Raw genomic sequence first — 26,909 nt, forward strand, 5'->3', positions numbered from 1 at the left:
TTTATTATCTCAAAATAGCCAGCCTTGGAATTTAAATACATTCATCCTCTGTGACACCTCCTGATTCCAGTAGTAAGGCTTTATTATAGGTATGTTTGAAATAGCGTTTTGATATAAAAAAAATGACTAATGTATTATATATACCTTATCACTCACTCTTTATTTCATGTCCAACTTTGATGACCTGAAAAAGAAACTAAAAAGTGGAGAAATGGGCGCCTGGGTGGCTCAGTTGGTTAAGCGACTGCCTTCGGCTCAGGTCATGATCCTGGAGTCCCGGGAATCAAATCCCACGTCGGGCTCCCCGCTCGGCGGGGAGCCTGCTTCTCCCTCTCCCACTCCCCCTGCTTGTGTTCCCTCTCTCGCTGTGTCTTTCTCTGTCAAATAAATAAATAAAATCTTTAAAAAAAAAAAAAAGTGGAGAAATAATATAGGAATTTTCATAGGTACGACTTTAAATTTAGAAGTAAGTATTTGAGGGGCGCCTGGGTGGCTCAGTCGTTAAGCATCTGCCTTCGGCTCAGGTCATGATCCCAGGGTCCTGGGATCGAACCCCACATCCGGCTTCCTGCTTGGCGGGAAGCCTGCTTCTCCCTCTCCCACTCCTCCTGCTTGTGTTCCTGCTCTCACTATCTCTCTGTCTGTCAAATAAATAAATAAAATCTTAAAAAAAAAAACTCTTAAAAAAAGAAGTATTTGAAGCTATTTTTTACTCAGACCATCGTTTTAAGATAGGCTTAGGGCTTATATATGGTGAACGGGAAACAGATATGGTGAGAAAGGGTGAAGTGGGCTGCATCACTTTGAAAGTGGATAATGCTCAATAAATAGGATCTGTTATTATTAGTTACTGATTCACACCTGTTTTTTTCTAAATGTTTTATAGGTTTAGCCCTTACATTGATTTGTTTTGCGTTGCTTTTTGTATATGGTATGAGGTAGAGGTCCCAATTCATTCTTTTGCATGTGAATATCCTAGTTGAGCACTTTCTTGAAGAGACTTTTTTTTTTTTTTTTAAAGATTTTATTTATTTGAGAGAGAGAGCATGAGGAAGGAGGCAGAGGGAGAGAGGCAGGAACAGACTCGCTGAGCAGGGAACCCGATGCAGGGCTCAACCCCAGGACCCTTGGGACCATGACCTGAGCTGCAGGCAGACACTTAACCGACTGAGCCACCCAGGTGCCCCCTGAAGAGACTCTTCTTTCTCTGTTGAATGGTCTTGGCACTCTTGTCAAAAATCATGTGGCCATAAATGTGAGGGTTTATTTCTAGACTTTTCAGTTCCGTTCTCTTGGTCTATGTGTCTGTCCTTTTATGCAAGTACCACAAAATCTTGATTGCTGTAGCTTTGTAGTGAGTTTTGAAATCCAGAGTGTGAGTCCTGATTTGTTCCTCTTTTTCAAGATTGTTTTGACAATTGAGTCCCTTACATTTCCATATGAATTTTAGGACGAGCTTATCAGTTCCTGCAAAGAAGGCAGCTTGGATTTTATTAGGGATTACATTGAATCTATAGATCAGTTTGGGGAGTATTGACATCTTTTTTTTTTTTAAGATCTTATTTATAATAAATATAATAAAATAATAAAGTAAAAAAAAAAAAGAGCACGGGGGGAGGATCAGAGGGAGAGGGACAAGCAAACTCTGCACTGACCATGGAGCCCGACGTGGGGCTTGATCCCATGACCCTGAGATCATGACCTGAGCTGAAACCAAGAGCAGGATGCCCAACTGACTGAGCCACCCAGGCACCCCTGAGTATTTACATCTTAATAATACTAAGTCTTCTGATCCATAAACATGGGATGTCTTTCCATTTATTTAGGTATTCTTTAATTTCTTTCATTTTCAGTATATAAGTCTTGGCATTTTAAAAAATGTATTCCTGGGGTGCCTGACTGGCTCCATCGGTAGAGCATGCGACTCTTGATCTTGGGATTGTGGGTTTGAGCCCCACATTAGATGTAGAGATTACTTAAAATCTTAAAAAAAATGTATTTCTGAGTATTCTTTAAATGTTTCCTTACTGTTTAAAGTTTTATTTATTTAAATGATGTCTCTACTCCACATGGGGATCAAACTCACGACCCCAAGATCAAGAGTTGCACTCTCTTCTGGCTGAGCCAGCCAGGTGCCCCTCATTTTATTAAGTAAGCTCTGTGCCCCTTGTGGGGTTTGAACTCATGACCCTGAGATCAAGAGTTGCATGATCTACTGACTGAGCCAGCCAGTCGCCCCATGTTTACTTATTTTTATTGTGGGAAAATCTATATAACAAAAAGTTTTGTCACTGTAACCATTAAGTAAACCATTACGTTCAGTGGCATTAACTACATTTACAAAATGTTGTGCAACTGTCTCCATTATCTATTTACAAAATTTTTCCTCTGGTAATTGTCTTCTCCCTGCCCCCCCCCCCCCCGCAGCTTTATATATAATCGACATACAACACTGTATAAATTTAAGGTGTACAGTGTATTAATTTGATACAGTTATATATTGCAAAATGATTACTAGCATAGTGTTAAATTAACACTCTCATTATATCCTATAATTACCATTTCTTTTTTGTGGTGAGAACATTTAAGGGGTGCCTGGTGGCTCGGTTAAGTGGCTGCCTTCGGCTTAGGTCATGATCCCAGGGTTCTGGGATTGAGCACCACATTCGGCTCCTTGCTCAGCAGGGAGTCTGCTTCTCCCTCTCCTGCCTGCCAGTCCCCCTGCTTGTGCTCTCTTTCTCTGGCAAATAAATAAAAATAAAACTTAAAAAAAAAAGTATTAAAAAAAAGAACATTTAAGATCTATGCTCTTAGCAGCTTTCAAGTGTATGATATAGTATTACTAACTATGATCACCACACTGTACGTTAGGCCACCAGAACTTATTGTCTTGTACTTGGAAGTTTGTACCCTATAACGAACATCTCCCCATTTTCCCACTCTCAAGCCCCTGATAACCACCACTCTCTATTTATATGAGTTCAGGTTTTTTATTATTTTTTATTTTTATTTATTTATTATTATTTTTTAAAGATTTTATTTATTTATTTGACAGAGACACAGCGAGAGAGGGAATAGAAGCAGGGGGAGAGGGAGAGGGAGAAGCAGGCTTCCCACGGAGCAGGGAGCCTGATGCAGGGCTCGATCCCAGGACCCTGGGATCATGACCTGAGCCAAAGGCAGACACTTAACAACTGAGCCACCCAGGCGCCCCTTTTTATTATTTTTTAATTATTTATTTTTTTTAAAAAAAAAGACTTTGTTTATTTGCCAGACAGAGAGAGAGAGAGAGCGAGAGAGAGGGTGCACAAGCAGGGAGCGTGGCAGGCAGAGGGAGAAGCAGACTCCCTGCTGAGCAGGGAGCCCAAGGCTGGACTCTATCCCAGGACCCTGGGATCATGACCTGAGCCGAAGGCAGACGCTTAACCCATTGAGCCTCCCGAGTTTAGGTTTTTTAGATTCCACGTATAAGACATGTAAGTGAGATTATACAGTATTTGTCTTTTTTTGACTTATTTCACTTATAATGCCTTCAAAGTCCATCTGTATTGTCATAATGGCAAGATTTCATGCTTTTTTTTAAAATGGCTGAATATATTCCATTGAGAGAGAGTGTGTGTGTGTGTGTATATACATATACATATATATACACATACACCGTATTTTGTCCATCCATTGTTGGACATTTAGGTTGCTTCTGTGTGTTGGCTATTGTAAACAGTTATGCAGTGAACATGGGGGTACATATATCTTTACAAGTTAGTGTTTTGTTATCTTTGGATAAATACCCAGAAGTGGAATTGCTGGATCATACGGCAATTCTGTTTTTAATTTTTGGAGGAATCTCCATTCTGCATTCCATAATGGCTACACCAATTTACATTCCTGCCAGCCGTGCACCAGGGTACCTTTTACTCCACTTCCTGGCCAACACTTAGCAAATCTCGTCTTTTTTTTTTTTTTTTTTTTTAAGATTTTATTTATTTTTGCAAGAGAGAAAGCTTGTGCACGAGTGAGAGAGCACAAGCAGGGGGGAGGGGCAGAGGGAGAAGCAGACTCCCCACTGAGCAGGTAGCCTAGTGGTGGGGCTCAATCCCGGGACATGACCTGAACGGAAGGCAGATGCTTAACGACTGAGCCACCCAGGCGCCCCTCTTTTCCACTTTCTTGATGATGTTGTTTGACACAGTAATTTTAAACTTTAATTATGTCCAGTTTCTCTATTTTTTCTTTTGTCACTTATGTTTTTATTTATGTATTTATTTTTAAAGATTTTATTTATTTGAGAGCGAGAGCGAGAGTGAGAGCAAGTACACAAGCGGGAAGGAGTAGGGGGAGAGGGAGAAGCAGACTCCCCACTGAGCAGGGACCGTCCCCCCCCCCCATGTGGGGCTTGATCCCATGACCCAAGCCGAAGGCAGACGCTTAACCAACTGAGCCACCCCATTTGGATGTCTTCTTTAGAAAAACGTCTCTTCAGTTCCTCCGCCTATTTCTTAGATTGTTTACATTTTGCTCTTGAGTTGTGAGAGTTTTTAAATATTTTGGGTATTGACCCCTTCTCAGATACATTATTTGCAAATATTTTCTTCCAATTCTTAGGTTGCCTTCTCATTTTGTTGATGGTTTCTTTTGCTGCACAGAAGCTCTTCAGTGTGACATAATCCCACTTACTAATTGTTGGTTCTGTTGCTTTTTTTTTAAGTAGGCTTCTTGGCCAACGTGGGGCTTGAACTCATGACCCTGAGATCAAGAGTCCGATGCTCTACTGACTGAGCCAGCCAGGCATCCCTGTTGCTTGTACTTTGGGTGTCAAATCCAAAAAATTGCCCCTAAGATCCATGTCAAGGAACTTTTCCCCTGTGTTTTCTTCTAGGATTTTATAGTTTCAGTTCTTTTTTTTAAAGATTTTATTTATTTATTTGAGAGCGAGAATGAGAGAGAGAGAGCATGAGAGGGGGAGGGTCAGAGGGAGAAGCAGACTCCCTGCAGGGAGCCCGATGTGGGACTTGATCCAGGGACTCCAGGATCATGACCTGAGCCGAAGGCAGTCGCTTAACCAACTGAGCCACCCAGGCGCCCCATAGTTTCAGTTCTTTTTAAGTCTTTAATCCATTTCAAGTTAATTTTTGTGAATGGTGTAAGATAGTCCAATTTCATTCTTCTGCATATGGTTATATAGTTCTCCCAACACTGTTTATTGAAGAAACTGTCTTTTCCCCATTGAATTCCTTTGGTAATTTCTAACCTACTTTTTGTGTCTATGAATTTATCTATTCTAGATACTTTATATAAATGGAATTGTAATATTTGTGCTTTTGTGTCTGGCTTCTTTGACTTAGCATAATTTAACTTATTTATTTTATTTTATTTATTTTTTAAAGATTTTTTAATTTATTTTTTGACAGAGAGACAGCGAGAGAGGGAACACAAGCAGGGGGAATGGGAGAGGGAGAAGTAGGCTTCCCGCTGAGCAGGGAACCTGACGTGGGACTCAATCCCAGGACCCTGGGATCATGACCTGAGCGAAGGCAGACGCTTAACGACTGAGCCACCCAGGCGCCCCTTATTTATTTTATTTTTAAAAAGATTTTATTTATTTATTTGAGAGAGAGTGTGAGTGAGAGAGCGAGAGAGAGAGAGAGAAGAAGGGAGAGGGAGAAGCAGACTCCCTGCTGAGCAGGGAGCCCAATGTGGGGCTCAATCCCAGGACATGAACTGAAGGCAGATGCTTAACGACTGAGTCACGCAGGCACCCCTTAGCATAATATTTTTAAAGTTCATTCATTTTGTATTATATTATCAATTTTATTTCTTTTATGGTTGAATAGTAGTATTTCACTGCATGTATATATCACATTTTGTTTATCCATTCTTCTGTTGATGGACATTTGGATTATTTCTGTGTTTTGGCTATTGTTACTAATGCTATGAATATTTGCATTCAAGTGTCTGCTTGAGTACCTATTTTCAATTTTTTTTTGTTTATATCTAGGAATGGAATTACTGGATAATATGGTAATTCTATGTTTAATTTAAAAAAAATTACTTCAATTTCAGTATAGTTAACATAGTGTTATATTAGTTTCAGGTGTACAATAAAGTGATTCAGCTATTGTATACCTTACCCAGTGCTTATAAGGATAAATGTACTCTTAATCCTCATCACCTATTTCACTCATCCCCCCACTCACCTCTCCTCTGGTCACCATCAGTTTGTTCTGTAGTTAAGAGTCTGTTTTTGGTTTGTCGGTTTTTTTCATTGTTGCGATGCCTCCAGCTTTGCTTTTATTATTTAAGATGGCTTTGGCTCTTCAGGGTCTTTTGTAGTTCAATGCAACTTTTAGGATTGTTTGTTCCAGCTCTGGGAAAACTGCTGTTGGTATTTTGATAGGGATTGCATTAAACGTGTAGATTGCTTTGGGTAATATAGACATTTTAACAATATTTGCCCTTCCAATCCATAAGCATGGAATGTCTTTCCATTTCTTTGTGTCATCTTCATTTTCTTTCATCAATGTTCCATAGTTTGCAGAGTATAGGTCTTTAACCTCTTTGGTTAGGTTTATTCCTAAGTATCTTCTTGTTTTTGGTGCAATTGTAAATGAGATTGATTCCTTAATTTCTCTGTCTGCTACTTCAGTTTTGGTGAATAGAAATGTAACAGATTTCTGTACATTGATCATGTATCCTGTGACTATTGAATTTGTTTATCAGTTTAATAGTTTTTTTGGATTTTCTATATATAGTATCATGTTACCTGGAAATAGTAAACGTTTTACTTCTTCCCTGCCAGTTTGGATGCCTTCTATTTCTTTTTTTTTTAAAGATTTTATTTATCTATTTGTCAAGAGAGAGGGAGAGAGAGACAGTGCAAGTACAAGCAGGGAGAATGGTAGGCAGAGGGAGACCCCGCTGAGCAAGGAGCCCGATGCAGGACTCCATCCCAGGGTCCTGAGCTTAATAAGGCACCACTTAACTGACTGAGCCACCCAGGCGTCCCTGGATGCCTTTTATTTCTTTTTGCTGCCTGATTGCTGTGGCTAGGACTTCCAGTACTATGTTGAATAGAAGTGGTGAGAGTGGACATTCCTGTCTTGTTCCTGACCGTAGAGGAAAAGCTTTCAGCTTTTGCCCATTTAGGATGATAGTAGCTCGGGGTTTTCACATATGACCTTTATTATGTTGAGGTATGTTCCCTCTAAACCTATTTATTTTTTTTAAAGATTTTATTTATTTATTTGACAGAGAGAGACATAGCGAGAGAGGGAACACAAGCAGGGGGACTAGTAGAGTGAGAAGCAGGCTTCCCACGGAGCAGGGAGCCCGATGTGGGGCTCGATCCCAGGACTCTGGGATCATGACCTGAGCCGAAGGCAGACGCTTAACAACTGAGACACCCAGGCGCCCCTAAACCTATTTTGTTGAGCGTTTTTATCATGAACAGATGTTGTACTTTGTCACATGCTTTTTCTGCATCTATTGAAATGATCATATGGTTCTTATCCTTTCTTTTATTAATGTGATCTATCACCTTGCTTGATTTGCGAATATTGAGCCTCCCTTGCATCCCAGGAATAAATCGCACTTGATCGTGGTGAGTGATTATTTCAATGTATTGTTGGATTCAGTTTGCTAGTATTTTGTTGAGGATTTTTACATTTATGTTCATCAGGGGTATTGGCCTGTAGTTCTCTTTTTGTGGTGTTTTGTCTGGTTTTGGTATCAGGGTAATGTTGGCCTCATAGAGTGAATTTAGAGGCTTTCCTTCCTTTTCAATTTTTTGGAATAGTTTGAGAAGAATAGATACTAATCCTTCTTTAAATGTTTGGTAGAAGTTGGCCTGTGAAGCCATCTCGTCTTGGACTTTTGTTTATTAGGAGTTTTTTGATTACTGATTCAGTTTCTCCACTGATTATAGGTCTGTTCAAGCTTTTTATTTCTTCTTGCTTCAGTTTTGGTAATTTATATGTGTCTGTGAATTTATCCATTTCTTCTAGGTTGTCCATTTTGTTGACATACAGTGTTTCATAGTATTCTCTTATGATTGTTTGTGTTTCCATGGTATTTGTTGTTATTTCTCTTTTCTCATTTATGATTTTATTTATTTGTGTCCTTTTTCTTCTTTTGGATAAGTCTGGCTACAGGTTTACCAATTTTATTTTGTTTTTCTTTTTTTTAGAGAGGGACAGGGGTGGGGAGGGGTAGAGGGAGAGGGAGAGAGAGTTTTAAGCAGGCTCCAAGCCCAGCATGGAACCTGACACAGAGCTTGATCTCACAAACCCTGAGATCATGACCTGAGCCGAAATCCAAGAGTCAGATGCTTAACTAACTGAGCCACCCAGGTGCCCCATTTTTTATTTAGTTTTTCAAAGAACCAGCCCCTGGTTTCCTTGATCTGTTCTATTGTTTTTTTTAGTTTTTATGTCATTTATTTCTATTCTAATCTTTTTTTTTTTTTTTAAGATTTTATTTATTTATTTGAGAGAGAGAGAATGAGAGACAGAGAGCATGAGAGGGAGGAGGGTCAGAGGAGAAAAAGGCTCCCCGCCGAGCAGGGAGCCCGATGCAGGACTCGATCCCAGGACTCCAGGATCATGACCTGAGCCGAAGGCAGTCGCTTAACCAACTGAGCCCCCCACGCGCCCCTATTTCTTTTCTAATCTTTATTATTTCCTTCCTTCTCCTGGCTTTAGGCCTCATTTGTTTCTCTTTTTCTAACTCTTTTAGGTGTAAGGTTATATTGTTTGAGATTTTTCATGCTTCTTGAGGTAAGCCTGTATTGTTATATTTCCAACTCTTTTTTTTTTTTTTAAGGATTTTATTTATTTATTTGAGAGAGAGAGAATGAGAGACAGAAAGCACGAGAGGGAAGAGGGTCAGAGGGAGAAGCAGGCCTCCCGCTGAGCAGGGAGCCTGATGTAGGGCTCGATCCCAGGACCCTGGGACCATGACCTGAGCTGAAGGCAGCTGCTTAACAACTGAGCCACCCACACGCCCCCCAAAAAAGCTATTCTTGTTGATTTTCTGTTTGGAATGATCTTTCCATTGATGTAAATGTGTACTGTTAAGTATGACTATTGATTACTTCCTTTATGTTTGCTTTTAGCTGCTTTATGTATTTGGGTGCTCCCATGTTCAGTGTATAAATATTTAGAATTGTTACATCGTCTCTTTTTTTTAAAGATTTTATTTATTTGCGAGAGAGAGAGCTGGGGGAGAGAGAGAGTGAGAGTACAAGGAAGGGGAGCGGCAGGCAGAGGGAGAAGCAGGCTTCCTGCTGAGCAAGGAGACAGGTGTGGGACTCGATCCCAGGACCCTGGGATCATGACCTGAGCCGAAGGCAGACGCTTAACCGACTGAGCCACCTAGGCGTCCCTAGAATTGTTTTATCTTCTTGGATTGTTCCCTTTATGATTATGGTGTCCTTCTTTGTCTCTTGTTACAGTCTTTGTTTTAAAGTATTTTTCTGATATGAGTATTGCTATCCTGGCTTTCTTTTCATTTCCATTTGCATGATAAATCTTTATCCCTTCATTTAAAAAAAAAAAGATTTTATTTATTCATTTGAGAGAGAGGGAGAGGAGAGAGGAGAGGGCCTATCAGCAAGCAGTGGGGTGGGGGGGGGAGCAGTCGGGGAGGGAGAGGAAGAGGGAAAGAATTCCAAGCAGATTCCATGCTGAGCTCAGGGCAACATGGGGCTTGATCTCACAATCCTCCGATCGTGACCTGAGTCAAGAGTTGGATGCAGGGCGCCTGGGTGGCTCAGATGGTTAAGCGTCTGCTTTCACCTCAGGTCATGATCCCAGGGTCCTGGGATCGAGTCCCGCATCGGGCTCCCTGCTCGGCGGGGAGCCTGCTTCTCTCTGCCTCTGCGTCTCTCTCTCTCCCTGTCTCTCATGAATAAATAAATAAAATCTTTAAAAAAAAAAAAAGAGTTGGATGCTGAACTGATTCAGCCACCCAGCACCCCTCCATCCATTCACTTTCAATCTGCATGTGTCTTGAGGTCTGAAATGAGTTTGTTGTAGGCAGAATATAGATGGGTCTTCTTTTTTATCCATTTTATCACATAATGTCTTTTGACTGTTAACTCCATTTGCATTCTAAGTAATTATTGGTAGGTATGTACTTATGGCCATTTTTTACTTGTTTTAGACTTCATTTGTTTTCTTTTTCTAGCTCCTTTAGGTGTAAGGTTATATTGTTTATATGAGGTCTTTCTTGCTTCTTGAGGTAAGCCTCTATTGTTATATACTTCCTTCTTTTTATTGTTTTATGGTTTTTATAGTTGTTTTTGTAGTTCTCTTGTGTTCCATTTTTTCTTGTTCTCCTTGTGGTTTGCTTTCTGTCTTTAGAAATAAAATGGATTCTTATGTCTTTGTTATTTGGATAACTTACTGGTTTTTGATTTGTGGTTACCATTAGGTTTGTATATAACATCTTATCAATCTAGCAGTCTATGTAAAATATTGGTTGCTTAAGTTTGATCCCATTCTTTTAGTCTTCTTCCTACCACATTTTAGATATATGGTGTCATACCCTTACATCCTTTTATTTTATGAATCCCCTGACTGATTTTTATAGATATACTTTATTTTACTGCTTTTGCACTTTTTACTTTTCTTACCGCTGTTCCATAGAAGTCTCTGTGTTTAATATTTTAAGGAACCACTAAACTTTCCACAGCAGCTGCACCATTCTATATTCCCACCATCAATATATGAAGGTTCCAATTTCTCCATGACTTATATGTGTCTTTTTATTTTTTTATTTTTATTTTTTCCTTAAGATTTTATTTATTTGAGAGAGAGAGAATGAGAGACAGAGAGCATGAGAGGGAAGAGGGTCAGAGGGAGAAGCAGACCCCCTCCTGAGCAGGGAGCCAGATGTGGAACTCGATCCTGGCACTCCAGGATCATGACCTGAGCCGAAGGCAGTCACTTAACCAACTGAGCCACCTAGGCGCCCTATATGTGTCTTTTTAATTATAGTCATCCTGGTAGATGTGAAATTATATCTTGTTGTGGTTTTTATTTGCATTTTCCTGATGGCTAATGATAATTGAACACCTTTTTATGTGTTTATTGGCCATTTTTATATCTTCTTTGAGGAAATGTCTATTCAAGAGCCTTTGATTTTTTTTTTTAAAGATTTTTATTTATTTGACAGAGAGAGACACAGCAAGAGAGGGAACACAAGCAGGGGGAGTGGGAGAGGGAGAAGAAGGCTTCCCCCAGAGCGGGGAGCCTGACGTGGGGCTTGATCCCAGGACCCCGGGACCATGACGCCCAACGATTGAGCCACCTGGGCACCCTGCCTTTGATATTTTTTAATTGGATTGTCTTTTTGTTACTGATTTGCGTTCTTTATGTATTTTAGATATAAATCCCCTATCAGATATATGTTTTGCAAATATTACTTCCATTCTTTGAGTTCTTTTTAACTTTTTTTTTTTTAAGATTTTATTTATTGTTAGAGAGCACGAGTACAAAGCGGGGGTAGGGACAGAGGGAGAGGGAGAAACAGACTTCCTGCTGAGCAGGGAGCCCAATGCAGGGCTGGATCCCAGGAACCTGAGATCATGACCTGAGCTGAACGCAGATACTTAACTGATTGAGCCACCCAGGGCCACTCTTTTTCACTTTCTTTTTTTTAAGATTTTATTTATTTATTTATTTGAGAGAGAGAGAATGAGAGACAGAGAGCATGAGAGGGAAGAGGATCAGAGGGAGAAGCAGGCCCACTGCTGAGCAGGGAGCCCGATGCGGGACTCGATCCCAGGACCCCAGGATCATGACCCGAGCCGAAGGCAGTCTCTTAACCAACTGAGCCACCCAGGCGCCCTCTTTTTCACTTTCTTGATGATTTTGTTTGACACAGTAATTTTAAACTTTATGTCTGATTTCTCTATTTTTTCTTGTGTTTTTATTTTATTTATTTTATTTTTATTTTTTTATTTTTATTTATATATTTGGCAGAGAGAGACACAGCGAGAGAGGGAACACAAGCGGGGGAGTGGGAGAGGGAGAAGCAGGTTTCCCGCCGAGCGGGGAGCCCGATGTGGGGCTCGATCCCAGGACCCTGAGATCATGACCTGAGCCGAAGGCAGACGCTTAATGACTGAGCCACTCAGGCGCCCCCTTTGTGTTTTTATTTTTAAAGATTTTATTTATTTATTTGACACGGAGACATATAGCGAGAGAAGGAACACAAGCAGGGGGAGTGGGAGAGGGAGAAGCAGGCTTCCCGCTGAGCAGAGAGCCCGATGCGGGGCTCGATCCCAGGACCCCGGGACCATGACCTGAGCCGAAGGCAGACGCCCAACGACTGAGCCACCCAGGCGCCCCTGCAAAGCTTCTTTACTGTTCTTTTTTCTTAGAGGTTTGTAGTTCTGGTTCCTATTACTATTAGCCTTTGATTCTGTTTGAGTTGATTTTTGTATAGGGCATGAGGTAAGGGTTTTAACTCTATTGTTTTTGTTTTTGGGTTTTTCTTGTTTTTTGTTTTTTTGTTTTTAAAGACTTTATTTACTTGAGAGACAGCGAGAGAGAGAGAGAGAGAGAGAGAGAGAGAGAGAGAGAGAGAGCGAGCGCAGGAGCGCACGAGCACTCGCCGGAGTAGGGAGGGAGGGGCAGAGGGAGAGGGAGAAGCAGGCTCCCTGCTGAACAGGGAGTCTGATGCTGGGCTCAGTCCCAGGACCCTGGGATCATGACCTGAGCCAAAGGCAGACGCCCAACTGACTGAGCCACCCAGGCGCCCCTCAACTCTATTATTTTGAATGTGGATATCTTCTTGTCCTAGTACCTTTTGTTGAAAAGACTATTCTTTTCCCAGTGAATTGTTTTGGCACCCTTTTTGAACATGAATTGGCTGTAAATGTGATTTATTTTTGGTCTCTTCATTTTTCTCTATTCATCTATATGTCTGTCCTTAATGGGAGTACTGTACCGTCTTGATGGTAACTTTGGAGCAAGTTTTGAAATTGCAAACTGTAAGTCCTCTAACTTTGTACTTCATTTTCAAGATGATTTTGGCTATTCTGGGTCTGTATTTCCATAAGAATTTTAGTTTGAGTTTGTTAATTTCTGCAAAGAAGGCAGCTGGGATTTTGACAGGGATTGTGTAAATCAGCAGTTTGTGCATTTTGCCATGTTTACAGTAGTATTCTAATCCGTGAACATTTATATAGGTCTTTCAAATTCTTTTTTTTTTTAAGGTTTTATTTATTTATTTGACACAGAGAGAGAGAGAGAGAGAGAGAGAGAGAGAGAGAGCATGAACAGGGGGAGTAGGAGAGGGAGAAGCAGGCTCCCCGCTGAGCAAGGAGCCTGATGCCAGGGTAGATCCCAGGACCCTGAAATGATGATCTGAGCCGAAATCAGGAGTTGGATGATTAACTGGCTGAGCCACCCAGGTGCCCCCACAGTATTCTTCTTAAAATCCTTTTTCTTTCTGTAAGGTTAGTAGTAATTGCTCCTCTTTGACACTCCCTTTGTCAGTCTAACTTTTTTTTTTTTTTTATCAATTTGTTGATCTTTTCAAAGAACCAGCTTTCCAGGGTGCCTGGCTGGCTCAGTCAGTAGAGCATGTGACTTTTTTTTTTTTTTTTGAGCATGGGACTCTTGATCTTTGGGTTGTGAGTTCAAGCCCCATGTTCGGTGTAGAGATTACTTAAAAACAAAATCTTTTTTTTTTTTTTTTTTTTGAAGATTTTATTTATTTATTTGACAGAAACACAGCGAGAGAGGGAACACAAGCAGGGGGAGTGGGAGAGGGAGAAGCAGGCTTCCCGCAGAGCAGGGAGCCCGATGCAGGGCTCGATCCCAGAACCCTGGGATCATGACCTGAGCCAAAGGCAGATGCTTAACGACTGAGCCACCCAGGTGCCCCAAAAACAAAATCTTAAAAAAAAAAAAAAATAGAACCAGCTTTTGATTTGATTTGATTTTCTTTTTTTTTAAAGATTTTATTTATTTATCTGAGAGAGAGAGAGAGAGCACATGAGAGGGGGGAGGGTCAGAGGGAGAAGCAGACTCCCCTCTGAGCAGGGAGCCCAATGCGGGACTCGATCCCGGGACTCCAGGATCATGACCTGAGCCGAAGGCAGTTGCTCAACCAACTGAGCCACCCAGGCGCCCTTGATTTGATTTTCTTACCTTTCTGTTCTCCATTTCATTTGTTTCTGCTCTGATTTTTATCTTTTCCCTCAGCTTGTTTTAGATTTTATTTGCTTCTCTTTTCCAGTGTTTTAAGAAAGTTGGGTAATTGACCAAAAACATTTTTTTTTTATAGATTTTATTTATTTGACAGGGAGAGGGAGAGCACAAGAGGCGGTAGGGTCAGAGGGAGAAGCAGATTCCCTGCTGAGCAGGGAGCCCTATGTGGGACTTAATCCCGGGACTCTGGGATCATGACCTGAGCCTAAGGCAGCCGCCCAACCAACTGAGGCACCCAGGCACCCTGACCAAAAATTTGTAACTTATACTTTTACAGCTATAAATTTCCTTAAGTAATGCTCAGGCTGAATCCCATAAGTTTTAGTGTATTGGTTTTTTTTTTTTCATTTCATTCATTTCAAAGTATTTTCTAATTTTCCTTATCAGTTTTTTTCTTTGTCCCTTTGGTTTTTTAGGAGCGTGGTGTTTAGTTTCCATTTAAATGGGAATTTACTAAATTTCTTTGTTTTCAAGTTCCTAACTTCAGTACATTGTTGTTGGAGAACATACTTTGTATGATTTGTGCACTTTTACATTCATTGAGGGGCTTTCTCGCTCCTAGCTTATGTTCTATTTTGGAGAGTATGTTTTATATGCATTTTAGAAGAATGTGTATTTTCTTTTTGTTGGGTGGAGCATTGGGGCTATCTTATTTAAATTTCAAAATAATCCTATGAGAGAGTATTTTTATTCTGACCTCCATTTTACAGAATCAATCAATTGATTGATAAACTTGTCCACAGTCATAAAGCCTAGAGTTGGTAGAGCAGGATTTGAGCCTATAGCTTGGCAGACTTTAAACCTATGTTCTTTACTTGCCATTGAGAAACAGGTGAGTGTGGTGTTAGAAAGGTGATGAAATTAGTTAGCAAACAGAAGGGGACTGGAGCCTAAGGGAGGTTTGTTACGGTTTGAGATGAGTGTGAGAGGAACTGGTGGAGAGAGATTAAAAATGCTTGAGTAGGGGTTCCTGGGTGGCTTAGTCGGTTAAGCATCTGCCTTAGGCTCAGGTCATGATCCTGGGGTCCAGGGATCGAGCCTGGTGTCAGGCTCCATGCTCAGCTGGGAGTCTGTTTCTTCTCCCTGTCCCTCTGCCCCTCCCCCCACTCATGCTCTCTCTCAAATAATTAAATAAAATTTAAAAAAAATGCTTGAGTAGGAAGAAAATAAGGGTGAAAGGTTAGGTTTGTGGCTGGACCTGGAGAAGGGTGAGGGTTCTGTAGTTAGAAAGACATGGGTTCAAGTCCTAGGTCTGTCCCTGTCTAGCTGTATCAGGCAAGTGATGCTACTTCTCTGAGCCTCACCATCCTTATCTGTACAATGGGGGGGAAACGTTAGAGCAAAGGTGAGGAAGGTAGGCTAAAGGTCAGGATTGAATGGGGATCAAAGGGAGAGTTGGGTTAACTTTTCCCAGATGGGTTTTAATTTTTTGTCCGTGTTATAGGAGGGAGGACAGTGAGTTTGAACTTCAAAGACGTCTGGAATCCCTAGCAAAAGAAAATGACTTTCCTGAATTTTCAATTCCCTTGCCAAAACCAATGTATCTGTTGCTTTCCTCACATACTCTCACCTGCATCTCTTTCTTCTTTGCTGGGAAGATGGACCCATCCTTCCGTGGGTTCATACCGCACTAATTGCCTTACTGAGAACTTCTGGTCCCCTTGCCTCCTACCTTGCTCTCCTGGCCGTCCTCTACACGTCTGCTTGGGGGCTCTCCTGATGCGCAAAGGTCAGAGCAGGCTTTTCTGTAGTTGGCTGTTTCTTACACTCTCTGTCTACCATCCCTGGACTGTTAGTGCCTCTCTGTGCCCTTCTTTTTCCCAGCTGCTGCAGAAGTTCCTGGTCTCCAGTAGAAATACCATGGTTCAGGGGCACCTCGGTGGCTCAGTGGTTAAGCAACTGCCTTCGGCTCAGGTCATGATCCCGGAGTCCTGGGATCGAGTCCCGCATCGGGCTCCCTGCTCGGCAGGGAGTCTGCTCCTCCCTCTGACCCTCTCCCCTCTCATGCTTTCTCTCTCTCAAATAAATAAATAAAATCTTAAAAAAAAAAAAAAGGAACACCATGGTTCATTAATTCCTTCCCCTGTTAACAGATATTTATTGTTTCCAGTTTTTGCTCCTGCAAGCAAGACTCAGTGAACATACTTGGAGTTGTCTCCTTGGTCAATTGGCAGATGTCTGGGGGGTAGAGTCTGATTTGAATTGCTGGGTCATAGAGTAGGCATGGCTTTACTTTGTAATCATATTGTATATAGTGTCTACATATTCTTCTTTTCACTTTTTTCTTTTTTTTAAAGATTTATTTATTTTAGCGAGAGAGAGAGAGAGAGAGAGCGCACGAGTGGGAGGCGCTGAGGGAGAGGGAGAGAGAATCTCAAGTAGACTTTGCACTGAGCATGGAGCCTGAGATCAGGACCCGAGCCAAAACCAAGGGTCGTTTGCTTAACCAACTGCACCAGCCAGGTGCCCCTCCCTTTATTTTTTTGTATTAATTGTGATTCACAACATACTGCTTTCAACTGGCTTTTTATACTTAGCAATGTGTCTTAGACATCTTTCTGTCAGAATGTAAAGGTCCTTATTCCTTTTTATAGCCATGTAAGATTTTTTTTAAGTGATTTATTTGAGAGAGAGAGCTCGTGCTCGCACACGGGTGGGGGAAGGGGCAGAGGGAGAGAAGCAGACTCCCCACTGAGTAGGGAGCCTGACATGGGGCTCGATCCCACTACCTGGAGACCAAGACCTAAGCCAAAATCAAGAGTTGGACGCTTAACCGGCTGAGCCATCCAGGTGCCCTGATATATAAGGTTTTTTGAATTAACCCCTTACTAATGGACATTTAAGATGTTTGTTAGTTTTTGCTCTAAGAATAATGCTATAGTAAATAACCTTTTTACCTTTGTTCTTATGTCCTTTCATAGTACGTATATTTCTATCCATAGAATAAATTACTAGAAGTGGAATTTCTGGGCCAATATGTGTCTATATAATTTTTAAAAAATTGAGGTGAAATGCACATAACATAAAATTAACCATTTGAAAGTGAACAGTTCAGTGGCTTCACTACCTTTTTCTAGTTCTGAAACATTTCCATTACTCCAAAATAAAATCCTCTACCCATGAAGCAGTTACTTCCCATTCTTCTCTCCTGCCCATGGCAATCAGCAATCCGTATTTCATTTCTATGGATTTAACTGTTCTGGACATTTCATATAAATGTAATCATACAATTTGTGTTTTTTTGTATCTGGCTTCTTCTAATGTTTTCAAGGTTTATCCATGTTGTGGTATGTATGAGTTGTAGCATTTACTTATTTATTTTTTGGTTGAATAGTATTCCATTATAGGGGTGCCTGGCTGGCTCAGTCAGTAAGGCATGCAACTCTTGATCTTATATCCATTATATATTCCATTATATGTAACTGCCACAATTTGTTTATCCATCCAGCAAGAGACATTTGGGTTGTTTCTTTCATTTGGTTATTGTGAATAGTGCGAGTATGAACACTTGCGTACAAGGTTTTGTTTAGGGTATCTGTTTTCAGTTCTTTTGAGTATATAGTGAGGAGTGGAAATGCTGAGTCATAAGGCAGTTCTATGTTTAACTTTTTTTTTTAAGATTTTATTTATTAGAGAGAGAGAGGCCATGAGAAGGGAGGGGGTGAAAGGGAGAAGCAGACTCCCTGCTGAGCGGGGAGTCCGGCACGGGACTTGATCCTGAGACTCTGGGATCATGACCTGAGCCCCCCAAGCGCCCTTATGTTTAACTTTTTGAGGAACGACAAACTTTTCCACAGTAGCTGTATCATTTTACATTCCCACCAGCAGTGTATGAGGGTACTGATTTCCTTGCATCCTTGCCAACACTTACTGTTTCCGTTTTTTTTTTTTTTTTTAAATTATAGCCATCTTCATCAGGGTGAAGTGATTGCAAATGTAATTTTGATGCATCTTGCCAAATTATCTTCCCTAGACTCCAAATTATATTTGGTGTATAAATTACATTCTTACTGGCAGTGTACAAGTAAGAGTAACAGTTTCTTCATGCCAACACAGTATTACAATATGTAACTCTTTGATTTTTTTTTTTTAAGATTTATTTATCCATTTGAGAGAGAGAGAGAGCATGAGCAGGAGAGACAGAGATAGAGGGAGAGAGAATCTGAAGCAGATTCCATGCTGAGCATGGAAGCCTGACGTGGGGCTTGATCTCACAACCCCAAGACTACGACCTGAGCTGAAACCAAGAGTTGGAGGCCCAACCGACTGTGCCACCCAGGCACCCTTTCTTTGATTTTGGTTAATCTGATAGTTGAAACATGAAATCTTTATTATTATTATTTTTTTAGGATTTTAATTATTTATTTGAGAGAGAGAGTACAAACAGGTGGGAGGGTCAGAGGGAGAGAGAAAAGCAGAACCTCGCTGAGCAGGGAGCCCGACATGGGGCTCAGTTCCAGCACCTTGGGATTATGACCTGAGCCGAAGGCAGATGCTTAACCGACTGAGCCACCCAGGTGCCCCTGTATTACTGTTTTTTAAAGTTTCTTTCTTTTTCTTTTTTTTTTTAATGTATACGTGCTATGCATTTCTTCTATTTCATTTTTTAAAAGATTTTATTTTTAGGTAATCTCAACACCCAGCATGGGGCTTGAACTCACAACTCCGAGATCAAGAGTTGCATGCTCTGCCAACTGAGCCAGCCAGGCGGTTCTTGTTTTTGAAATTTCTTGTATTGAGTTACCTTGTCCATTTTTTCTTATGTTCGAGCTGTTTGTATTTATTTCTCTTGTAAATTGTCTCTTCATATCCTTTATCCAGTTTTTACTGGATTGTTTGTCTTTTTTTTTAATTTGTAGTAACCTGAGACATATTACAGAAATTACTACTTTGTGATGTGAATTGCTAATATTTTGCCTGGTCTGTCTTTCTCTCAACATTCTACTTGCCCACTATATTCATGTCCTCGGTGCTGGAACTATATAACACAGGAGACCCAAGGCTGGCCTCCTGGAGTTTGTTGTAACTAATAAATATATAAATATAATATGTAAATATATTATGTAAATAATAAAGATAACTTCCAGTTATGGTCCATTCTTAGTGGGCAACAAAGCAGGATGTCATTATGATAACGGGTGATGAGGTAGGAGTCTGCTTATATGGAAAGCTGAGTGGAAGATGATAATTTGAGTCCAGACACAAAGGCAAGATGGCAGTTCAAGTTGCTGGGAACAGAGAATGCAAAGGCCACCAGGGGGTTGAACCCAGAATATTTGGGGCAGTGGAAGGCGCCAGTGGGACTGGGTAGAGTGATCAAGGGGAGCAGTACAAGGTGATGCTGGGAGGGAAGCAGGGGCCAGATCCTGAGCATCTGTCCTGCCATGGGAAAGAGTACACATTTTATACTAAGTATGATGGGAAGCCTCAAGAGGGTAATAGGAAGTTATTAGATTATAAGTGTTTTTTCAAATCATTAATAATTGAGAACTTTTTTTTTTTTAATATTTTATTTATTTGACAGAGAGAGACACAGCGAGAGAGGGAACACAAGCCAGGGGGAGTGGGAGAGGGAGAAGCAGGCTTCCTGCCGAGCAGGGAGCCCGATGCAGGGCTCAATCCCAGGACCCTAGAATCATGACCTGAGCCGAAGGCAGACGCTTAATGACTGAGCCACCCAGGCGCCCCTTGCTTGAGAACTTTTAATGACTGCTTATTATTTCATAGTTATGTATAAACCACAAATTATTAAACTCATTGGAAAATTGTTTTTTTCTCCCCCCTTGTTTTTACTGCTATAAAATTCTGATAAAGATAGCTTGAAACTTGATTGCTTTCTTAGGTTGTTTTCCTGCAGTTAGATTTTATGAGCAATTTTTAAAGGTGTTTGATGCATGAAATTCCACAGCACTCTGGGTGTATACTTTTGTGTTACAGAATGTGTTAATGACAACTACTGGTTTGGGAGAGATAGAAGCTGTGAATACTGCTTTGATGAGCCACTGCTGAAAAGAACGGATAAATACCGGACTTATAGCAAGAAGCACTTCCGGATTTTCAGAGTAGGTGACAAATATCCGTATATTTGGGAGAACCGGTAATGTCATCACCACCCTGAGATATCTTAGCACTGTAATTCCCCACTGTTAAAACTTTGAAATAAAATGTTCTCTGTTTTAGGAAATGGGTCCTAAAAACTCTTACATCGCATACATAGAAGATCACAGTGGGAATGGAACCTTTGTAAATAGAGAGCTGGTAGGGAAAGGAAGACGCCTTCCTTTGAATAACAATTCTGAAATTGCACTTTCAGTATGGAGTAATAAAGGTAACATTACTATCTTCTGGTTACTGGATCGTTTTTTTCCTCTCCTATAAAGGGAATACTGACATTGTGCCCTTGGCAGAGTATGGTTTGGATAAATAAAGTAAGAAGGTTAGTATTCAGGATCCAACGCAGCCCTAGGTGCATTTTTAAATATATATATATATTTTTTAAAGACTTTATTTATTTGTTTATTTGATAGAGAGAGACACAGTGAGAGAGGGAACACAAGCAGGGCGAGTGGGAGAGGGAGAAGCAGGCTTCCCACTGAGCAGGGAGCCTGATGCGGGGCTCGATCCCAGGACCCCGGGATCATGACCCCAGCCGAAGGCAGACGCTTAATGACTGAGCCACCCAGGTGCTCCCCAGGTGCATTTTTAAATGAACGGAAAATTTCTATCAAGGTAGATTTTCCAAGGTTTGATTGTTGGATTAGTTTTGTTTAAGGCTGTTTGCTGTCAGTGGAATGATTTTGCTTAAGATGGTTCTTCATTCACTGATGCAGTTTATACCCCATCAATCTTTGGGGTCAGTGAGTTGTTTTAGGCCATGAATTCTTCTCCCTCCCTCCTTCCTTCCTTCTCTTTTCCTTTCTCATTCTTCCCTTTCATCCCTTCTATTCCTTAATTGCTGCAAGTATCAATTGAACTTCGCCTACCTGCCAAGCATTAGGGTTTTTCGGGCAGAATCTCAGTTTAAAGCTTCTACCTTAAATACCACGTGGTTATCCTCAAAGTGTTGATGTTTATTGTCATCAGGCAACATTTTATAAGCAGCCACTCCTAAAACTTTACCAAAATCACATCCAAAACAAACAATTGTCATTCAGCACAGAAAGAATAAAAACAACCTCTAGAGTTAAATGTAATCTCACAGTGATTTTAAATCCTTGGACAAGAGGAATACTCTTGTTTCTTTGATTGAAAAGAAAATAAACCCACAGAACTTTACAAAACTATGTGAGAGTTGAATTGGAAGGATGTATGTGTGTGGTGTAATGCCTTAAAAATACAGATGCCCCCAGGTGCTGTGTCATAGCTCCTGGTCTATGAGTCCCAGGGATATAAAAAATCTTGTTTAGGTGATTCTCATACAGTCAGTCTTCAGACGGCCATCTGGGAACGATGGCGGTCCTAGGCATCCTAAAGCACATTTTATGGTAGTTTTCCCTGTTGCTATTTTGTTTTCTATCTGATAATTATAGTCAGGGCAGCTGCATAGGGTCTTGCTGTTTGAGAGCCCCTGGTGGAGGTGACAGCCAGCTGCTTAAATTTGGCCTGTCTTACTTGACAAGCTCATGTGCCACCTTTTCCTAGTCGGTCTATCCAAGGGGCACCTTTTCTGCTTTGAACCGAGGTGTTATATGGGCTAAAGGTGGCCAGAATTGAAATAGGTCAGGCTGTCCCTCTGCAGATTGCATTCGGTTTATTGGCATTTTATTAGGCATATGCTGTTTGTACTTTAACATGAAAATCCAGATTGTTTTGAAAGGGTGGACTGTCTGGCCACACCAATCCTGTAATCCCATACCTGGAGGATTTGCCAGTGCTCAGTAGAGCCTGCCTTTTTAAAGATGCGTGGTATGTTTGCCCATTTAAGTCCTCACTGCTCCACGTTGTCTAACGCTCAACCCAGCCTTCCCTGTGTACGTGACCTTGGCTTCTGTGGGCAACTGAGTTTGCAGCTCTTGAACTAGACCTTGACATCTGTGAGAAATAGTTCTCCAGGGCCCCTCAAATTCCCAGATACTCAGATGCCACTGGAACATCTAGGTTCATAAATATCTACAAGCATAGAGAAACAGTTGTATCTTGATTCGCTGGCAGATTTCATTCACTACACAGGTTTCTGTCTCATGTGGGCCAGCCTGAATGAAGCACACTCAGGTGGCTCAGATTTGTGCCAGAGACTGCAACTCTAGATTACTCCAGGGAGGCTGAAACCTGTTGCTTGAAATATGAGAAACTCAAGGGTCTCAACAAATTTCACTCTTTCAAGATGATATGGGCAGTTGCAAATATACCATTCTTCTTTTTTTTTTTTTTTTAAAGATTTTATTTATTTATTTGACAGAGAGAGACAGCGAGAGAGGGAACACAAGCAGGGGAGTGTGAGAGGGAGAAGCAGGCTTCCGGCGGAGCAGGGAGCCCGATGCGGGGCTCGATCCCAGGACCCTGGGATCATGACCTGAGCCGAAGGCAGACGCTTAACGACTGAGCCACCCAGGCGCCCCTATACCATTCATTTTGTGGAGTTGAAATGTTGATAATTGATAATTGAAATGATTGATTGATAATTGATAATTGATTGATAATTGAAATGTTGACAACCAAGGTTGTAGCCTTGGCCTACATGGATGGTTAAATTTTTAAATGAGTGAGGTTATTATTTTTTTTTTTTGATACAGCCCAAATAATGAAGAAATAAGGGGATTTTTGGGAAAATGCTATTTATTTAACTTTCCAAGTAGGTTCAAGATGGTTTGCACTGTAGAATGCCAGACATGTAGAGGTATATAAATGGCAAAGAGAAGATAATACTTATCTTCTAGTATGATGACCTGTGGTCTAATTTTATTGGGATGTTTATTTGCCTAGAACATTTTTTTCTAGGCTCAAACTAATTGCTTTTTGGTTCTGGGCATACGCTGATCTGCATAGGTATTTTTTTTTTTTTTTTCCTGCTCAGGCAAGGACTAATGTTGCATGGGTATTTTATATTAGTTTCAATTGGTAAATAATTCTGAGGCAAAGGAATAAGACTAGCATGTATGTATGGATTTCCTGCACTATAGTAAGATGATGCTGTGTATTTTTATGGAATAATGAGATTTGACTGTCATTTTCCATGGGTTTTATAATATATGAATGAAAAATAATTTCATAATACTATGAAATTATTATTAGCCTGGCTAAATAATTCCTTTAGAGTTAGGTGTTAAGTATAATTAAAAATAATTGTGTTATATTACATATGCTTCCTAAACTTTAAGACCACTTATCTTCTCTTTATTGAATGAATTAATGAGACTTATTTCTGCCCTTTTTCCCTTAGTTTTTGTATTTTTTGATCTGACTGTAGATGATCAGTCAGTTTATCCTAAGGAATTAAGAGACCAATACATCATGTCAAAAACTCTCGGAAGGTAAATTTTTTTTTGTTATTATGAAAATTGCCATTCATTTTTTTCTAAACATTTGTCATTGATTAGTTTCTTGTTCCTGGTTTTATAACATTCATTAACTTCATATTTGTACGGAACTTGTTAGGTGTGTTATTGATTTATTTGATAAATTAATTTAAAAAAGTTCTTATACCATACAGTTCACCCATATGAAGTGTTTAATTTAATGATTTTTAATACATTCACAGTTGTGAAACCTTCACCACAATCAATTTTAGAACTTTTTTTTTTTTTTAAAGATTTTTATTTATTTGACAGAGACACCGTGAGAGAGGGAACACAAGCAGGGGGAATGGGAGAGGGAGAAGCAGGCTTCCCACGGAGCAGGGAGCCCGATGTGGGGTTCGATTCCAGGACCCTGGGATCATGACCTGAGCCGAAGGCAGACGCTTAACGACTGAGCCACCCAGGTGCCCCTAGAACATTTTTATTATCTCCCAAAAAAGAAACAATGACTACATTTATACCCGCTTCAGAATTTGTGACATCTTGGGAAGTGAAATGAAACTGACCATTGAATCAGGGCAGAGTTCTCAAGATGTTTGGTTTCGGGACCCCTTACACTCTTCCTTCCTTCCTTCCTTCCTTCCTTCCTTAAAAGATCTTATTTATTTGAGAGAGAGAGAGAGAGAGCATGAGCAGGGGAGGGGCAGAGGGAGTGGGAGAAGCAGACATCCTGCTGAGTGGGGAGCCCCATGCAGGGCTCAGTCTAGGACCCTGAGATCATGACCTGAGCTGAAGTCAGACACTTAACAACTAAGCCACCCAAGCGCTCCAGGAGCCCTTACACTCTTAAAAATTACTGAGGATGCCAAAGAGCTTTTGTTCACATGGCTTAAATCTATTGATATTAACTGTATTAGAAATTCAAATGCAGACATTAATATTTGTTAATGCATTAAAAAACTCACTTATGGGGGCGCCTGGGTGGCTCAGATGGTTAAGCATCTGCCTTCAGCTCAGGTCATGATCCCAGGGTCCTGGGATCGAGCCCCACATTGGGCTCCTGGCTCAGCAGGGAGCCTGCTTCTCTCTCTGCCTCTGCCTCTCCCCCTGCTCATGCTCTCTCTCTAACTCTGTGTCTCAATTGAATAAATAAAATCTTAAAAGAAAAAAAAAACCTCACGTATGTTAAAATAAATAATGTTTTGGGGGCGCCTGGGTGGCTCAGTTGGTTAAAGTGTCCAACTCTTGATTTCGGCCCAGGTCATGATCTCAGGGTTGTGGGATTGAGTACCCCCCGCCAGTTGGGCTCCCCACTGAGTGGGGAGTCTGCTTGGGGTTCTTTCCCTCTGCCCTTCCCGCACATTCTCTCTCTCTCTCTCAAATAAAAAAAATCTTAAAAAAAAAGATAATGTTTTAGTGCAAAATAATTTTTTTTTTAAAGATTTTATTTATTTATTTGACAGAGACACAGCGAGAGAGGGAATACAAGCAGGGGGAGTGGGAGAGGGAGAAGCATGCTTCCCGAGGAGCAGGGAGCCCGATGCGGGGCTTGATCCCAGGACCCTGGGATCATGACCTGAGCCGAAGGCAGACGCTTAACAACTGAGCTGAGCCACCCAGGTGCCCCGCAAAATAATTTTTTTAAAGATTTTATTTATTTGATAGTGTGCACAAGCAGGGGTAGCAGAAGAGGGAGAAGCAGGCTCCCCACTCAGCAGGGAGCCAGATGTGGGGCTCGATCCCAGGACATTGGGATCATGACCTGAGCCGAAGGCAGTTGCTTAACCAACTGAGACACCCAGGTGCCCAGCAAAATAATTATTTAAATAAAGATTAATAAGAAGAGAGGCATTGTTTCACATTTTTACAAATGTCTTTGATATCTGCTTTACTAGAAAATGGCTAGATCCTGATATTTGCTTCTTTGTTCAGTCCGTTATATCACATGCCATATAGCTTCTGGAAAACTGTATGCTCATGAGAGAATGAGAATGAAAAAGGCAAATAATGTCTTAGTATTATTCTGCAAATAGTTTAGGCTTTGTGGACACCCTGCAAGCATCTTGAGGTCCCTTAGGGGTTGCCTAATCCTACTTTGAGAACCACTTCCTTAGGTTTTTATGTTTTATTTATTTAAGTAATCTGTATACCCGATATGGGGCTCAAACTCATGACCCCAAGATCAAGAGTCACATGCCCTCCCAACTGAGCCAGCCAGGCGCCCTGAGAACCATTTCCTTAGGGACACCTTTACCACATTGCATCATGTCCTTCAATCTCCCACCCCTCCCCCACCCCAGAGGCCTTTAACATTTTTGGAAACATGAATGTAGAAATTAATAGAAGGAAATAATCACCTGTATTCCTGCCACATAGAATCAAACACAATGTACTCTTTATGACCATCTATGGGAGACATTTTAGTTTATGGATATTAAATTCAGTAACTCACTCTGTTTTCATATTTGCATTGGTGCTTGGAAATTTACAGCCAAATCTGTGCCTGCCCTTAAGAAATATATGGGACTCTTATTTTTTCTAAGGGTAAATCCTCTAACTTTTAGCAGGTGACAGAATCTTAACTCAAATGAATCAGAAAAGAAAAGAAACTTACCGACTCTCGTAACAGGGGCACAGATGATTTCAGGTATGACGACCAGGTGGCCTTTAGGGCTTTATTTCAGTCTTTGAGTTCTGATTATCTGTGTGGCTTTACCTGTGGCTGGATTTAAAGGCTCCTACAGTGTTGCCAGGACTCTGACTCCATTTATTGGTTCAGCTACTATTGGTTGCCTATAGATTTGCTTTCTCTGTGTGGCAGGAAAGATGGCTTCCAGGAGCCCTACATTCATATCTTCTTCCTTCTAGAAACCACCACAGGTAGAACTGTTTCTCTCCCAGCATCAGCATTTGATTCCAGGGAGAACCTTGACTGGCTCAGTTTTAGTTACATGTCCACCCCTTGGTACTATTACAGATACTCCACTAGAGCTACATCGACTCAGGGAAGATTTCTCAGGCAAAAGGTGACTTTATCAGAAGGGGAACTGGAAAGTGTTTTGAGCAGATTTAAAAAAAATAATAGTTATATGGACTGTTATCTCACACTGTATACAAAAATTAACTCAAAAGGAAAAAACTAGGGCCTCCTGGGTGGCTCAGTCGGTTAAGCGTCTGCCTTTGGCTCAGGTCATGATCCCGAAGTCCCCACCATCAGGCTCCCTGCTGAGCAGGG

The 26,909-nt window shown here is 40.9% G+C and overlaps 1 protein-coding gene across 2 annotated transcripts in view; it reads left to right on the top strand.

The window, feature by feature from the left end:
- CHEK2 (checkpoint kinase 2) overlaps positions 1-26,909 on the top strand; it is a 51,982-nt gene that overhangs the window by 3,625 nt on the left and 21,448 nt on the right. For both annotated transcript variants that reach the window (XM_021703508.1, XM_044921093.1), the window contains 3 exons: positions 20,157-20,281; positions 20,400-20,547; positions 23,599-23,689. In XM_021703508.1, the coding sequence (XP_021559183.1) occupies positions 20,157-20,281; positions 20,400-20,547; positions 23,599-23,689 (364 nt within the window). The remainder of the gene's footprint in view (positions 1-20,156; positions 20,282-20,399; positions 20,548-23,598; positions 23,690-26,909) is intronic.

The sequence above is a fragment of the Neomonachus schauinslandi genome, chromosome 14 (genome assembly GCF_002201575.2).
Source record: "Neomonachus schauinslandi chromosome 14, ASM220157v2, whole genome shotgun sequence".
NCBI lineage: Eukaryota > Metazoa > Chordata > Mammalia > Carnivora > Phocidae > Neomonachus > Neomonachus schauinslandi.